The sequence below is a fragment of the Hippocampus comes genome, unplaced genomic scaffold, assembly GCF_001891065.2.
Source record: "Hippocampus comes isolate QL1 unplaced genomic scaffold, H_comes_QL1_v1.1 scaffold109, whole genome shotgun sequence".
In the NCBI taxonomy this organism is placed as follows: Eukaryota; Metazoa; Chordata; class Actinopteri; order Syngnathiformes; family Syngnathidae; genus Hippocampus; species Hippocampus comes.
In genome coordinates this window covers 1341298-1356775 of record NW_017805274.1, presented here as the reverse complement: position 1 = coordinate 1356775, position 15478 = coordinate 1341298, and the positions used below count along the sequence as shown (strand labels likewise).

At 47.4% G+C, this 15478-nt stretch overlaps 1 protein-coding gene and 1 long non-coding RNA gene across 3 annotated transcripts in view; one reads left to right on the top strand and one right to left on the bottom strand.

The window, feature by feature from the left end:
• LOC109515685 (uncharacterized) overlaps positions 1-15478 on the bottom strand; it is a 155616-nt gene that overhangs the window by 104603 nt on the left and 35535 nt on the right. The gene's annotated exons all lie outside the window — the stretch shown is intronic.
• Positions 1-15478, top strand: part of fstl4 (follistatin-like 4) — a 104618-nt gene that overhangs the window by 76571 nt on the left and 12569 nt on the right. Inside the window, exons 5-8 of the mRNA XM_019869651.1 lie at positions 3965-4158; positions 5434-5554; positions 12815-12981; positions 14775-14895. Of these exons, the coding sequence (XP_019725210.1) occupies positions 3965-4158; positions 5434-5554; positions 12815-12981; positions 14775-14895 (603 nt within the window). The remainder of the gene's footprint in view (positions 1-3964; positions 4159-5433; positions 5555-12814; positions 12982-14774; positions 14896-15478) is intronic.

Sequence of the window (15478 nt, the reverse complement as noted above, 5' to 3'; positions counted from 1 at the left end):
GGGAGAACACGTGACTCGGCGGGGGGCCTAGTTTAGTGCGCCAAGACCACCTCCTGTCTGCTAATTCATCGGAGAGTTTCCGCCATTTTTTTTTTTTTTTCCCTGTGTCACTGATGGCTATAAATGGCTCTGACATGGGACGAGGAGACGACGTGAAACCGAGGCCGCAACGGAGGTGGGACAGATCTTATGGAAATGGGGATAACATAAAACTGGATGGGACTGTAATTTTTAAGATTAGATTTTTTTTTTTTTTTTCCCTGTGTCACTGATGGCTATAAATGGCTCTGACATGGGACGAGGAGACGACGTGAAACCGAGGCCGCAACGGAGGTGGGACAGATCTTATGGAAATGGGGATAACATAAAACTGGATGGCAACCGAAAAGTTCCAAACCCATCCCGTTTTGTTGAAAGAAGTTACCGTATTTTCACGACCATACGGCGCACCGTATTCAAAGGCAAAGTGTCAGTTCCGGAAGCTATTTCTGGATTTAACACATACACAAGACGCATTGTATTAGTGGACGCAGGCACAGTAAAAATGCTCGCTTAAACAATACAGTAATCATCCGTGCACGCTAGCGCATGTTTTGAGCGTAAAATTCCATGACCATGCTTGTAACCCAAAACACTCACAGGGAAATGCCAGTCATCTTTTCTAGCGTTCCTAAAAAAAAATGTCCAGAATATGTTTTCGAATCAGGAAAAAGAGCACTTTTGAATGAAATTGCCAATCGTGATTTATTGCTGCAATTTAATTCATTGGGCTGCTCCCTCCGCCTTGGCCACAAGAAGGTAGTGTGATACCGTCAGCTCATGACGACACAAATGAAGAGGAATCAACGTTTTCAATTGTATTTTAACGTCCAGTATTTTGGTGGGTTGTCTTGCATTTGATTTTATGCCAGAACTAGTCCGAGTGAATTAACTATGAGCATCGTTTTACCGCATTTTCTCGATTTTTTTTTAAATCTAGTCTCAATTTCTAGCATTTTCTCCATCAAAGAGCAGACCGAAAGTTTTTGTTGTTTTTTTTTTTTTTTTTAACAATGTCCAAGAAAGTGCATCTGAGGTCAAAGCTGAATTCGCGCACGCCTAAGTGACTTTTGACTCGCGTCAGCAAGATTCTTTTTCCCGCTATCTTACTTTTTAATGGCGGCCATGTCGGTGCATTCATCATCAAAAAAAAAAAAAAAAGACCATCTTACCGAGAGAGTAGCAATGAAGATGATTTCTTTTTATTATTTTTGGGGGGTATGGAGAGTATATGAAGAAATGAAGTGTGTCTGAGCGAACAAAATTAGCAGACTTATTTTATTGCTTCGATGGAGACGTGGCCAAAAATAATAACTTTTGTCTTTTTTGACTCATTATGAACGTGAAGATGGCAGTTAATCCTCTGCTTGCAATGTTAATTACGCTATTTCCCCGTCCGTCCTTCCTTCCTTCCTTCATTCCTTCCTTCCTCGTTGGCTAATTGCTCCCGCTCCATTCATTATTCCGCAAATCTCCGGAGTTTTGCAGTAAACTCCAGCGAAGCCCCCCGATACGCATTTTTCACATGTTAAGCTCCGCCTCAAGTCGTCCTGAGGGTTCACGCACAGTTGAATGGGAAAAAGCATCACTGCTGTTTATGTTTGTTAGCTTCCTGCGAAGGAAGCAGCCCGACTCGTTTGCTTCCTTGATAGGCCAACGTCGAAATAAAAATGTGAAACGTAGTTAAGCACTGGAATCGATACCTTTTTGTATTTGTATTTTGTCAAGCAGTTGCCTTCCATCTAATTAAGCGCCGTGTTTCCAAAATAATTCAAACCTGAAAAAGTGAGGTGCCGAGATAGGCTAATGTTGACATTTTTAAAAATGGAAGTCAAAGAGAACAAGTGTGGCGTGGACAGTTCAGAAATGTTGCATTTTCTCAACTAGTTGCCTCCTTTCTCATAGACGCCACGCCTCCATTCGGTACAGGTCTTGATTTTCCATCAAATATACTTCAAATTACTTGAAAATGACACAAACTACGCTTTGCTGATGTTTTTTTTTTTTTTTTAACGTTTTTAAATTGGAAAAAAAACAAATCTGTGATTTATTAAAGGCATTCACATAAATAAATCAATGCCATCTTTTGCATCAATGTTGAAGTATGGTAGGTGGCGAATGGAGTTCGGTTCTTGATTTCGAGTTGATTTGTGACCTGTTTAGCCGAGGCTAAATGATCAACAAAAGGCGACGGTGAGTTACGCGTCGTTTGTTGATTTTTGCGTTTTGTTAATTTGCCCCTTCATTAGCTCCCTTTTCTTACTTAATGGCCCCGTTGTTCTTCAGTCTCTCTCTCTTTTTTTTTCCCCCCTACCTGCTGCCAGCAGCAGCAGCACCGCCACGCCTCTCTAATGGCGACCTCGTTTCAGCGCACCCGCCCGTGGCTAACCAAACCCATATCTCATACAGGGGAATGACAAATGTAAAAAATGAGTCTCGTTGAGGTCAAAACAAGAAGGCCTATTCATTGGTAACAGCCTCAGCTTGTTCCTGTTCGCCACAGCGGACGCCGGCTAATTATTTCCCAGCTAAATCAACCGTGTTTATCTTCTGGCATGACTGCCTTTACCAAGTGGCGTCATTTGCCTTTGTCCAGGCCCCACTTAATCGTTACACTGTTAGCATATTAGCGTGACTTCCTCGCTTCCCACCTTTTGCTGTATCATGTTCCAACACTCCCGCAAATCGTTAAAACGCGACTTATTTCAACCACGAAAAGGTTTGCCATGTGGCAGATTTGATGCTGGGTCACCCTGAGTTTGATTCACAGCAGCGGGGGAGTGTTTGTTGGTCAGCTAACTTGCACTTCTGCATAACGTGTTTATCTTCTGGCATGACTGCCTTTACCAAGTGGCGTCATTTGCCTTTGTCGCTGCGATGCGAGGACAATGCTAAATATGCTTCAACACCGTCCTCATATGAGGCCTAAAAATGTCACTTTATTATGAAATTATTTGAAAGTTGAGTGTGAACGTGATTTGTCACGTTTCTTTACAAAAAAAAAATCAGATGGAATTCACGCAAAATGTATGAAATCTCGACAAATGTTAAGTGTCTAAAATCAACAGTGGTTTAAAAAAAAAAAAAAAAACTATTTCAGGCAGATTCAAGTGCCTGGCAGCAGGTAATTGTTGCGCGACAGTGACATCACAAAATTTCAGATTATTGCACACTGTGGTTTGTTGATTAGGTGTGAAAGTTGTCGCACCGCCTGCAGACGGTGACTTATTCATATAGGACAGACTTTCCCTTTTCCTGTCAAAATGCTTAGCAGGTTAAAAAAAACAAAAAAAACAATCCCGCTGCCACCGTCTGTCGTTTATTTACGCATCCTCCCTCCACCGGCATCAAGACCCACTCGTAGTGTGCGGCAGACGTGTTTGGCGTCCTAATTGATTTTGGAAGAGCTTGTCGGAGAAAATAATGCCGCCGGCGCCGCCACCGCCACCCGCGATTAATTTGGGCCTCTCCATTTCTGAAAAGCGTCATATCGTCTGGTGGTGAGAAGGCGTCATAATCCCCCCCCCCCCCAAAAAAGGAGGACGAGGATCTTGAGCTGCTCTCAACGCGGATGTTTACCTTTTGTCTTCACGTGGATTACTCGTAATTAACTGGAGCTGACGCGCTGTCAAATTATGCAAATGAGTCCGTGTTATGCAACAAGTGCCAAAAAAAGGATATGACTGTACAAAAATCACTCAAATCATCCCAAGTTGTCAGTAAGTTTGCCAACTCGTGTCGGTCAAAAGATGATTTGGTGAGTCCGGGAGCAGATTCATTGCTTTGAATCCAATTAAGTCATCCATTTTCCCTTCAGTCATTTTAGTTGAGTGAGCGAAGGCGTTGACTGGAATCGTTTTGAGTCGGCTCGTATGAATCCATGAACAGATTCAGCCGAATCAGCTTGAGTTTTCCTGTGTGGCAGGTAACGCGTGCACCATGTCGGAGTACAACCGTCTGAAGAGCTTGCTGCTGGATATGAAGACCACCCGGGGAAACCCTGAAACGGAACGCAACCGGCAGAGGGACATGGAGGCCAGGCGGGCGCTGGTGGACACCATGTTCAAGTACTTGGATGTGAACCACGATGGACGACTGGTTGCCGAGGAACTGGAGAAGGTGGGCGGCGGCCAACGTGAACTGATATTCCCGGTTGATCTTTCGTATTGTTTGTGGCTTGACGAGCTCATAGAGCGGGGCTGGCTAAACTCGTGTTACGAAAGCGGCCGTGTGTTGGTGTGTTAGCGTTAGCATTTCGAGTGCACCGAGTGCAAGTTGTGATCGTTTGAAAGTGTGCTACCGACTCCAAGAGCGTTTTAAAGTGTGAGCACTTGACTTTCATTGACTTTCTGTTAAGTTCGAAACTAAATCAGAAAAATGAGGAACCAAAACAACACAAACAGAACCTATCGATTTATATTTTTTTATTTGTGGGGGCAAAGGGGTGGTCTATTCATCTCAATTCCCATAGCTCACAGTTAATCATCCTACCCTTAAAAACAATAAAAATACAGCTCGGGCTGAGTGGTGTCAAGCGTTAAAAAACAAAAACAATCCCGCGTTAAAATTAATAAGCGCCTGCCAAATCTGAATAAAACATTGCAAGTAATTAATCTTCTGTCACCTCGCCGCCATTGTTGCCGACGTAGCGCTTGGTTGTTTAAAATTAAAAACTCCATAGTGATTTATGGCTGACTTTTTCCAGACAAAAAAAAAAAATAATAAGAAGAATCATCATTTCGTTATTTTTATTTCGCAGGTGTATCACGTTGAGATGCAGCCAAAGATGACGACAATTGGCGAATATTAATGCCAACGAGGCCCTGAAAAGGCTTCCGACGGCTTTGTCGCGGAATGTAAATAGAGATGAATTGCAGTCGCCCCTCAAAACAGACACAAGCGCCGGTGGTCTTTGCGGCGGGAAAAAAAAAAGTCATGCACTTTGGTCGCAGGGAGTGTTTAATGTGCGCGCCCACGGTCAGATCAGACGCTATCAGTGGAACACGCGGCGGTAGCCCGCCGGAGGCCCCAAAATATATTAATTAAATTTGTCACGTCCCGCTAATCCGCCTCAACACATGCGCAGCGCTACTGTAGACAATCAATTGGAAGAGATAAACCGGGACGGGGGCATTTTGAAGGCGGCAAAATCGTGGCTGCAGGATGGGGGAAAAAAAAAAAAACTAACATGGAAGGCAAACCACCATAGGAAATGTACTCATGCCAGCACTTTGCAACTATTTTAGTTGCTATTGTACTGTGGTTGACATGACAGTCCATATTTTTGTTACTTAAACTGTATTGTAGCTTTTATTCAGTTAATTTTTTTGTATTCATTGTTTTTTTTTTTGGGGTGGGTGAAAAATGCACTTCAATATTTTTCTTGTATGTTAGATCTCCATGAAGGAGCACGTGGACGACACCTTACTGCACTGCACCATGCAGGATCTTCTGCGCTACGACGACTACAACAACGACCGACACCTCAGCCTGCAGGAGTTCTACACCGCCTTCCGTGAGTCATTTAACTTTTTTTATTTATTTTTTTTTTTTTTATGACGCATTATTCATATTTTTAATTGGCTCCATGTTTTGTGGATAGCGGGATAAATTGGTAGTTTAAAAAAAAAAAAAACATGAACCCCATTTCGCTCAGACAAACTCTCCTCGCTTGTACTGGAAGCGCTTGGTGCTAGCGCTAATGTTAGCTGACGATTTATACAAAGACATTTGTTGAAAAAGCAATGGCACAAATATGAAGGTGTATGAAAACAGTTTCCACTGATTTTATTTATTTATTTTTTCCTACGGCAATCCCTCCAAATTGACGTTTCCCCGAAACGCATTGTGCTTTGCTAATCCACCGCAGTCTTGGTGGCTGCTACGTTAGCATGCAAGCATCAAACACAGAAAACGCAAGCAAATAGGTCTCAAAACGTTGCCAGTCTTATTCGGTAATGCTCCCGCCGAAATCTGCCTGGTGTCGGCGACGATAAAACGCATCCGCCAGACATCCGGCGGAAGGTCGCTCGCGAGTGACACCAATAGCACGCTGATACGACCATGTATCTCCTCACTGACGAAGCACAAAGAACGTGAGCTCGGGCGGATCGCTCCTTTTTTTTTTTTTATCCACCAAGGCACCTGCTCAGCCGTCTAATCCGCCGCCGCCTTTGAAACGCAGCACCTCTGACACCGCCCGCTTCATCTAATTACATACACCCTAATTCCCCGACAATATGAGAACCCAAAAGCCGGTGAAAGCAGACGCGGAGCCTGTTTTAAAAAGCCATTCACCATTTGTTTTGTTTTGTTTTTATCCATCCATGCGGTGTTTTATTAAAGAGGACTCTAAACCTGTTCCCAGGGTTTCGGTGATGTACTTTTATCAAAATACCCAAGGATGGAGAAGCACATTTGTCTTGGACATTAGCCTGTTTTGAGAAGGCAATTCCGAGCCAAACAACCTCCTTTTCATTTATTTTCCAGAAGAGAAACAACACCAACACGGGAATGAGCTTCCCTGTCTTAGCCAGAAGCAATTAGCCGCTTGCTAGCAGGAAGAGAACCGATCTGCTCGACAGCTCCTGTTAACTTGGCGACATAAGGGGGGGTTTACACAATGTACTGTCTGTCGTTGCGTACGTGAACATTTCCACCAAAATTTTGGTCCAAGTCCGAAGCGGACGGTCTGGCCCGGGAGAATGCTGCAGAGACGGACGGACGGGCGAGGGATGGCGGTGAATTTTAAAGCGGCCGACTTTGCATGCCACTTTCCCAACTTTCTCATTATAAAGAGCCCGCGCCCGGCAAGCCTCTTAATGAGGATGACTTTCCCGTTGTTTTCTCCTTTTTCTTCTTCTCGTCATTTTCCCTTGCTTGTTTACTCCCGTCTAACGGTGGAATTACACCGCGGTGGAAGCGACGCTGCGGTGGAGGCACATTTGACTAATTAATCACTAGAGCAGTGGGGCAGAAGCTGGAGGAGGAAACGAGAATTACGGCCAAGTAGACAGAGAGAGAGAGAGAGAGAGAGAGAGAGAGAGAGAGAGAGAGAGAGAGGAAACAATGTTTTATGTTGACAAAAGTATTCGGACAACTGACATTGCTTGCAAGAGCCTTTTTTAAAATGGGATTTTTTTTTCACGCGAATGAAAGGGACTTAACGCTTCCCTGCAGACTGTCGCCCTATTGGACAAAAGTTTTGGAAAAGGAAAACATGCAAGTGCTGTATTCCATGAGGAGTTTTATCGAATCTAGAAAATGAGTGGGCCTTAAACATTTCCCTGAGGAATGTTTCTCTCGAGGTGAAGGCTCATGTCAGTGATTTCCCAGCCACGGAGACACTGCGGCGACTCTCAAGAAGTCGAGCTGATTCGATACCGTGCAGTGGAAAAAGGCACGGGGGCTGGTCTTGTGTCTCCCAATAATCACCTCCGAAGCCACAATCGCAATCATAAAGACGGGAATTCCTTCTTCGCCGGCGTTATTCCGGCCGCCAGCTTGCTATACAATTGCCAAGGAATAGCCGGGCCCGGTTGTCATGGCAACTGCCGCCTGTCTGTTTAATATCGGAATCATTTATTTAGTGCGAGCGGCGCCGTTACCCAGAGTAGGAGAGGAAACAAAGAGCTGCAGTAAAGGAAGTGCGCGATCAACAATTGGGGGCGCAGAAAGACGTGATGGACCCTAACCCCCCCCCCCCCCCTTCCCCCCAACCACAAACACCGCCGCCATCTGCCCCGCCTCACTCCCACCAGAGCGCACACACACTGCGGGGCAGATGGAACACGGGAGTCTTGATGTAAGGCGGAGATGAGCACAGGCGGGGCAGGGAAGCAATCATTTACTGCGCGGCTGAATGAAGAAACACAAGCGCCAAACCTCGGCGGCCATCAATTCGTTTTATGGCGGCAATACACTTATTGTGCAGCCACTGTGCAGCGCTGCCGTGCGGGGATTTATACACTCAGACACGGAGAGTCGACCTCCGCGGAAGGAGAGGGGGTGTCATTACCTGACCTCACGAAGAAGGCTTTGTAGTTCTCGTACGGAAGATAAGGATTTCGTCAACTTGAGAAGTTGCCATTTTTCCGATAGAGCACAGCTCAACTGATTCGCCCGGTGGGGGGGGGAGAAAAAAAATCACCTTTCACACACGTCCGTGTATGTTTTGTGCTATCCCTTTCACAGAAGAGATAATTGATTTGAACATCTTATCATGATGAGCGTGATCTTTTTTTTTTTTTGTGTGTGTGTGTGTGTGTGTGTGGAAAAAGACAATTTATTTCATCCTGAGATGAAAGTCTAAATTTAGAACCTTAATTGCGAGTCGACTTTAATCCTCGCTCCAGACACGCCAAAGTGACTAATATCAGCTTTGGCACGATGATCTCCTTGGAAGACAAATTGCACTCGACGCTGGGAAGCGCCAAGCGCCGAGATCATGTCAAATCATCGTCCTGACCTCCCGGCGGGCGATGAGCTGGTCGTCGGACAAATCTCGCGCTATCTGCCGTCATTACACGCAGGGTAGTCGCTCCCCTGCGCCGCTCGGCTTTTCTTCCTTTCCGGCCAACTTTTCGTGTCTAATTAACCGCACACATGCAAATCCGAGGCTTGACTTTGACCCCCGATAGCCTTTTTTCTTCTACTGCGGTCTTCATATCGGGAAGAATTTTGCTTCCTCGTTGCTTTGCTACCGAGGGGAGCGTTGGAGCCAATTTAACCGATGGTGCACCGAATACAATCTGGCATTTGGTTTCCTTTCTGTGTGTCCACCAATCAAGGCGTCAAAATATGGTAGTACGCCAATCAATACATTTGGTACCAGAATTGGGAGTACGTCGTACATATAACCAAGTCTCAAGTTGCCGTCTAGTCATGTCCGCTGACGCTTTGCACTCCGTATCTGTACTTGTGACTAAAACCTTCATCATCACACTTTTTTTTTTTTTTTAACGGGTCCCAAGCTCGTAAAAACAAGTGACGCGAAGCTTAGTTTGACTTGCTCTCGGTTCGATGTTAACGTCGCTCAGCCGGCTGCCAGCGACAGCCGAATGTAAACATTCAAGTCAAGTCATTCCTTGAGTGGCGCGAGTCATAAATGGAGTCGTAGAATCTTGTGCAGTCAGGATCTGCTTTGCACTCGCTCGCTGTAAAGACACATTCCCGACCCCACAGTTTTCCCCCGAATGCTCCCAAAGCAATCTCCGTATTTTCTAACTTGATCGCGCTCTCGCCTGATCGCTGACATGAAGCTTGACCAGCTGCCAGGAAGATAAACTCTGAGATGAATGCGATGTACCAACCTGTCGAGTCGCGTTTGAAACAAGCAAATCCTCCAAGTCCTGAAATTGACTATTTTTTTCTTTCACTCCGGGTCTCGCAACTCTGCTTGATATCCTTGACAATGTTAGTCAATGTATATTTGAACAAAGAGTTGTAAATTTCACCCTGGTTCGCTATTGTCAGCTATTTTTTTTTTTTTTGCCATGGCAGCCGAGAAAGTCGTATTTCCTTCCAATACTCTCAGGGGAACTTTTGTTCCCTTCAAGGAAAACATCTGCTCGCTGTGGATTGTCAGCGAGTTGGCCAGATGGCTCAGTTATAGTCGTGCGGTTATGTCTTGACTAAAGTATGGTCGTCGAAACGGACGAAGGGTGGGGTGGATGGAGGGCTGCGGTCGGAGGGGGGGGGGGGGCTCTTATAGAACACCACTACAAAGAGTTGAACGGGGAAGACAAGTGAGTCGACAGTATTTTACAGCTTGTAGCTCTCCGAGCAGACACCTCGTAGATCTTTTGGTTTCGGCTCCTCCATATTCAGTAGGATGAGGGCACGTTTTGATCAGGTTGAGGATTACAAGATGGGGGGCGGGGGGCTTAAAGGAAACTATGAGAGAGTGAGCGAGGTTTACGTGTAGGGCAAAGGTGTCGTGGTTGAGACGAGACCGGAGGTTGTCAGGCGGACGTCCTGACAAAAGCTGTCAGCCGACGACCACCTCGATTGGCATTTATGTTGCGGGGATTTTTTTGTGGCCCCTCTGACGAGCTCTGAGATAAAGATGATGACATGACGTTTCGGTTCGTGTTGGGTCGGATTGAGGTTATTTTCGCCAACCATACAGTCTCAGCACCTGGGCTTTTTGTTTTGTTTATTTTTGTCTCAGAGTCTCCTTTCGGCACCTCACCCTCGGCTACAGCGGCCTTGAGATAAGCAGTCGTAGCACCGCCTGTTGCTTCGGCGTGCTCTCGACAGCTCACGAAGGCGTTATCGGCCGGACAGAGATTTTATCCCGGCCCACTCGGCGAACGTAGCCCGGGGCGATCACTCTGCTAGGGGGCGACATCAAAAGAAAAGGCCCGCAACTCATAAAAAATGCCGGCGGTATACTGTACGTTTCCCACTCTCTCTCCGGATTGCGACCCTTGGGTCAGATGAAACCGCCCCCTCCCCCCCTATCCTCTGACACCCACTGTCGGCTTTTATATCTCTCCCCCCCGGCCCCTCCCCTCGCCGGAACACGAAAGACCACTTAGCCGTGGCTGTCGGAAAGAGGCCGGCTGCAGTGGAGCTTTGGTGCTCCTCACTGTCAAGATGAAGGATTATCAGGAGCGTCTGAGCTCTTGTGTCGCGCTCGCGACGGGAGCATCACTTTAATAAATTGATTCCCTTGCTGCCAAATGAGAGATGACCCGCAAAAACACCTTTCAACAGGTCCCCGAGGGGATTCGAGATTTTCCCTTCAGCGAATGGTGTTGAGGTGGAGGGTCGGTCGAAGGCTCGGCGGTTCGGGTTCGCCAACGAGCATCCACTCGGCTGTCCGGCGCTCGCCGTACATGCGGGCGGATAAATAAACGGGAGAGTCTCTTGTAAAGCTATTCGAGGCTTCCTCCCGTGACTTGAACCCATTCTGACACAGCGAGGGGACAAATTGCGCATCCACAGGCGGACGCTCTGTGTCGCTCCGCATGGCCGGGCAAGGATGTCATGACATTATCTTTAAAATGATGCCCCCACCGGTAGTTTCCCTCCACCCGTTTCTCTCCCGGAATAGCCTCCTTGCACAGAAGCCAGTAATTGACTATTCAGGGACTCCGGGAGCTCCGCTAATCAATCAGCAGTGTTAACGGTGAGGATGGGGGGGGTCATTGTAGCAGTGGTTCTGAAACACAAGTCATGCGGAAAATAGTTCCCATGAACAGTTTGAATTGGGAAAGATAAGGAGCATTTCTGAATGTGTTATTCACGTCAATCTTTTTTTTTTTTTTTTTTTATGTGCGGTGGAATTCTAGGGAAAGTGAGAATTTGGGGAAAGCGGAAAAATGGATGACCTGGATTCTAGGAATCTTTTTGAAATGGGTCGAGAAATGTGGACGGACTAGAATGTCCCAAAACAGGTCGAGGAGGTGAAAAACGGTAGCGTGAGTCAGAACGAGAGGGACACTCGCATGCCCGACGATCGAGCGAGGCGGGAACGCGCGAGCGTGCCTGACGGGAAGTGAGAGCGATGGCAGGCGGAGCACGTACGAGATCTCTGGAGGAATTACTGATGCGGAGAGCTGACGACTCTGTTGTCCCCTCTCTGCCGCGTTTACGAGGGAAAGCAGAGGAACGGACGATGCTGCCGAGGCCAATAACTTCCTGCGCGGGCAGCCTGAGTGGCGCGCCTTGCTAATTTGTCTCTTCAACGTAATTGCTTCAAACCGGGAAGCCGGACTTGACTTCTCACAGAACGCAACACAGGGCCGATGCTTTCCCGGCGCAACCCGAATGCGACTCGAACGGGAACTGACGACCAGATAGAGATGGCAAAAGGAGGCTCGGCGAACTGCATGCGGCGAGCTTGCGCGCTGCCTCCTGTTTCCAAACCTCAGAACCTTTACCCGGCACGTATGAAGACAGGCATGACAGATTGAATCGAGCAGGTGTTTGCGCAAAGCAGACGAGCACGACGCTCGGCAACCTCAAGTCGCTACGAGTAAAGCTTTCTCATTCTCCGAAGCTGAAATTGAGCTTTTGATGCTGAGTTTCAGCGCGGCCCTCCGGATAGACTTTTCCTTCCTTTGTGTGAAAGTCTGCTCTCTGGGTTTATTTTATTTTATTTTTTTGGGGTTCCATGAGTGGCGGGAGAGTAGCAGGCCTTCCACTGCGTTTTTTTTTTGTCAAGAACAGATCCTGTTTCTGGAATCTTGCCATGAATCGTACAACATGTTGGAGTGCGGTGACGGCTGTAAAGCTTCTCAAACTGAACTGTAGAAAAATTTCCCGCCAACAATTTTGCAACACTGATGCAGTGTCGATCGGGAAGAGAAGGCGATCAAAACTGTCAAGCCTAAGCTGGTAGCCTCACGTCGTTTCAAGGCCTACTCGAAATCACCACGCAGAGAACTCCACCCTTCACGGAAACATTCACCGTACCCGCAGCTGGTCAATGAACGGCGGCCAAAGTGGAAAATAACTCCCGGTCTCCTCACAAAAATGTGAACGGAATCATGCGCGACCATTCAAATGAACATAAATTTGCCTTAATGAGAAGAATGATATTTAGTCCTCGGCCACATGCTCTTTTTATTCCCGCGCCGAGTCACTTCAGGACAGCTGTTTATCCTCCTCGCTCCGCTAGTAATGAGACGGACCCCCGGAGACGTAATAAGCCTCGGTTGCTGTTCTGCCGCATCGGCACATTTCCGTGATGCCTACCCTCTCATCGTACGATTATTCCCTCCCTGATTGCGGAACCGATTCACACATTGCCCCCCCACCCCGGCAGAGGTGGTCCAGCTGAGCCTGGCGGAGGACCAACGGGTCAGCGTCTCGGCGGTGACGGTGGGCCTGAGCGCCGTGCTCACCTGCGCCATTCAGGGGACCCTGCGGCCGCCCATCATCTGGAAGAGGAACGGCGTGGTTCTCAACTTCCTCGACCTGGAGGATATCAATGTAAGTTGCCTTTCCTTTCGTTCTTTTGCAATTTTGCCGGGGCTGAAACGATGGTAGCGTGTTTGGGCTTTGTGTATGGATGCGCATCAACAATTTGTACTGTACGTATGTACGGTATCATAACAAAAAGTATTTTTAATTTGAAGGAAAAATGTTTGTATAATTTTCCTTTAACCGTGATTTAAAGGCGTTCCTTGAACTTTGCGACGCGTGTCGACGTTTGATGATCTATTTGTGCGTTTACATTTTCGAAAATATTAAATCCGAGTCGCTGTGCGTATTAACGCCAAAAGACCGTCTCGGGAAGCCAAATTGGACGTACGATGTGGCAAATTGCCACTCATCATAAAAGCAATGAATAATCCATTTTGATTTCGTGAGCGCGCAACACTTTGTATTTGCATGTAAGTGGCAGCAACGTGATTAACCGCACAAAAGGCACGTGAAATGAAGGGTCTTTACTGTGCCTCGAGATGGCGGGGCAAAACGCGCCGGTGACACTTTCAAGGCTTCAGAGCGGCCAAAAAAAAAAAAAAAAAAAAAAAGAACAAATCTCGGATCACAAATTGGAATTTCATGATTTGCAACACAGCCGCCGGCCACCTCCGAGGTCCTTAGCTGCACAAAAGCCTTGATAGAAATAACGGGGCCCGGTGTAATTTGCCGCGTTGTACATTTTGATGAAATAAAAGGTTAACATCCCATTATGCTGGCTGCCATTTGGAATCCGCCATTTACATTTGCCGCACAATGCCAGCGAGTCACAGCGCAGTCTCGCTGAATAGCTCGCAAAGCATTTGTCCCATTCCGGCTGTCCTCGTTTTCCTTTTCTTCGCCTTTCGACGCTCATCTTTCCAATCAGAGGACAGGGACAAAAAAAATTAAGGCGATAAGAAATGTTAGCGTCTCGGTCCAACGTGCGCAACAGCTCAGCCAAGCGAACGCAATGTACTCCAACGTGAAAATAAATGTGATTCCGTGACATTCAAAGTTGACGGAAAAGTCACTTGAAGGGGAGCGCGACACAAAATGTCGTAACTTTCTGTTTTCAATGTACGGATCCACCGTATCGGTTCAGTCAAGTTCCCGCATATCGACTCGCTTGCTATTCGAGGTCTTTTCACGCTCGCAAGAGTGTGACTTTGCAAGAAAGAAGACATTTTTATCAATTCCTGCCCACTTACGCGCTGATGCAGTCGCATTTCGAAATGAGATCGAGTTGCGTTGAATGCGGTACAGGTCCCGACTTCCTGCTTTTCGGCCGCCACTGGACGCAAGACGCGACGTCAATCATGCCTACCACGGATCGCTCGGCCCATCGGTGCCTGTTTCCCCCCCACCCCCCCGCTGATGTCATACTAAAAGAATTGTCGACCGCCCTAAAGCGAATACATTTGGGGAAACGCCACTTGGCGGGAAGACAAAACATAATGCTTTAATCCGCCCTTAAAATGTGTGCCGCTACCCCACCCCTGGGGCGCGCGCCGCCGCGACAAACAAGCGCTCCCATTCGTCAAGCTAATGGCTGTTATATTTTTAACCCTTGCAATTTGTCAGCACCAAGGATCAAATTCCCAAACGCCAGCCCGGGAGTTGATTCATGGTCCCCGCGATCCCGCCGCCACCCCGCCGCGTTCCATCAAGCCTGCCCGGAATTGTCCCGCGTCCCGTCCCTCGGCCCCCTTTGTGTCGGCATTTCACTTCCCCCCCGCCCCACCTTCTTTTCGTTTCAGTCTCCCTACATTTGCCGCCTGCTCTGTGTGTGTGTGTGTGTGTGTGTGTGTGTGTTGAAGGACTTTGGGGACGACGGCTCGCTCTACATCACCAAGGTGACGACCATTCATATGGGGAACTACAGTTGCCATGCCTACGGGTACGAGGACATCTCCCAGACGCACGTGCTGCAGGTCAACGGTCAGTCCAGCCAGCGGTCTTATGAACTAATCCCTACTTCGACATCACACGTCCTTGATACCGTACTCCCATCGCTTCCTTTTCTCGTTTTCAGCGGCACTTTGTCTCCCTCATCGCAGTCACAGCCGCATTTGGGGGATTTTAAAATGCTTTGCTTTCTTAAGCAACATAAAAAAAAAAGTCAATAAAAGTCTTGAGGGAACATAGAGATGACATTGTTAGTGTCTTCCCAAAAGTGTTGCGGTCATTTTGGTTGGACTGCCCTTCGATGCTTATGATATTTTTATCCCTTCAGTAAACCTGCGTAGATGCCAAAGCTACATAAAAATAAAAAAATTAAAAAAAAACGGAATTTGTCAGGCTCTGAGGTGTTTTTGCAAACTGAGGTGTCATTCATCGTCTTCATTCTCTCACAGCTTTTCCTCCCCTCGGGCGCCGCCAAGTCGTCCAACACCTTTTTTCATGCAGCAGCCGCAATAAAGCCGCCCCCCCGAGCGCTTGGCCGTGCGAATTCATTCCACGCCGCCGTGAAAGTAATTCCGCGTCGCTGGTGGTCTTAACCGCCCTCCCTCCCCGCGCGCCC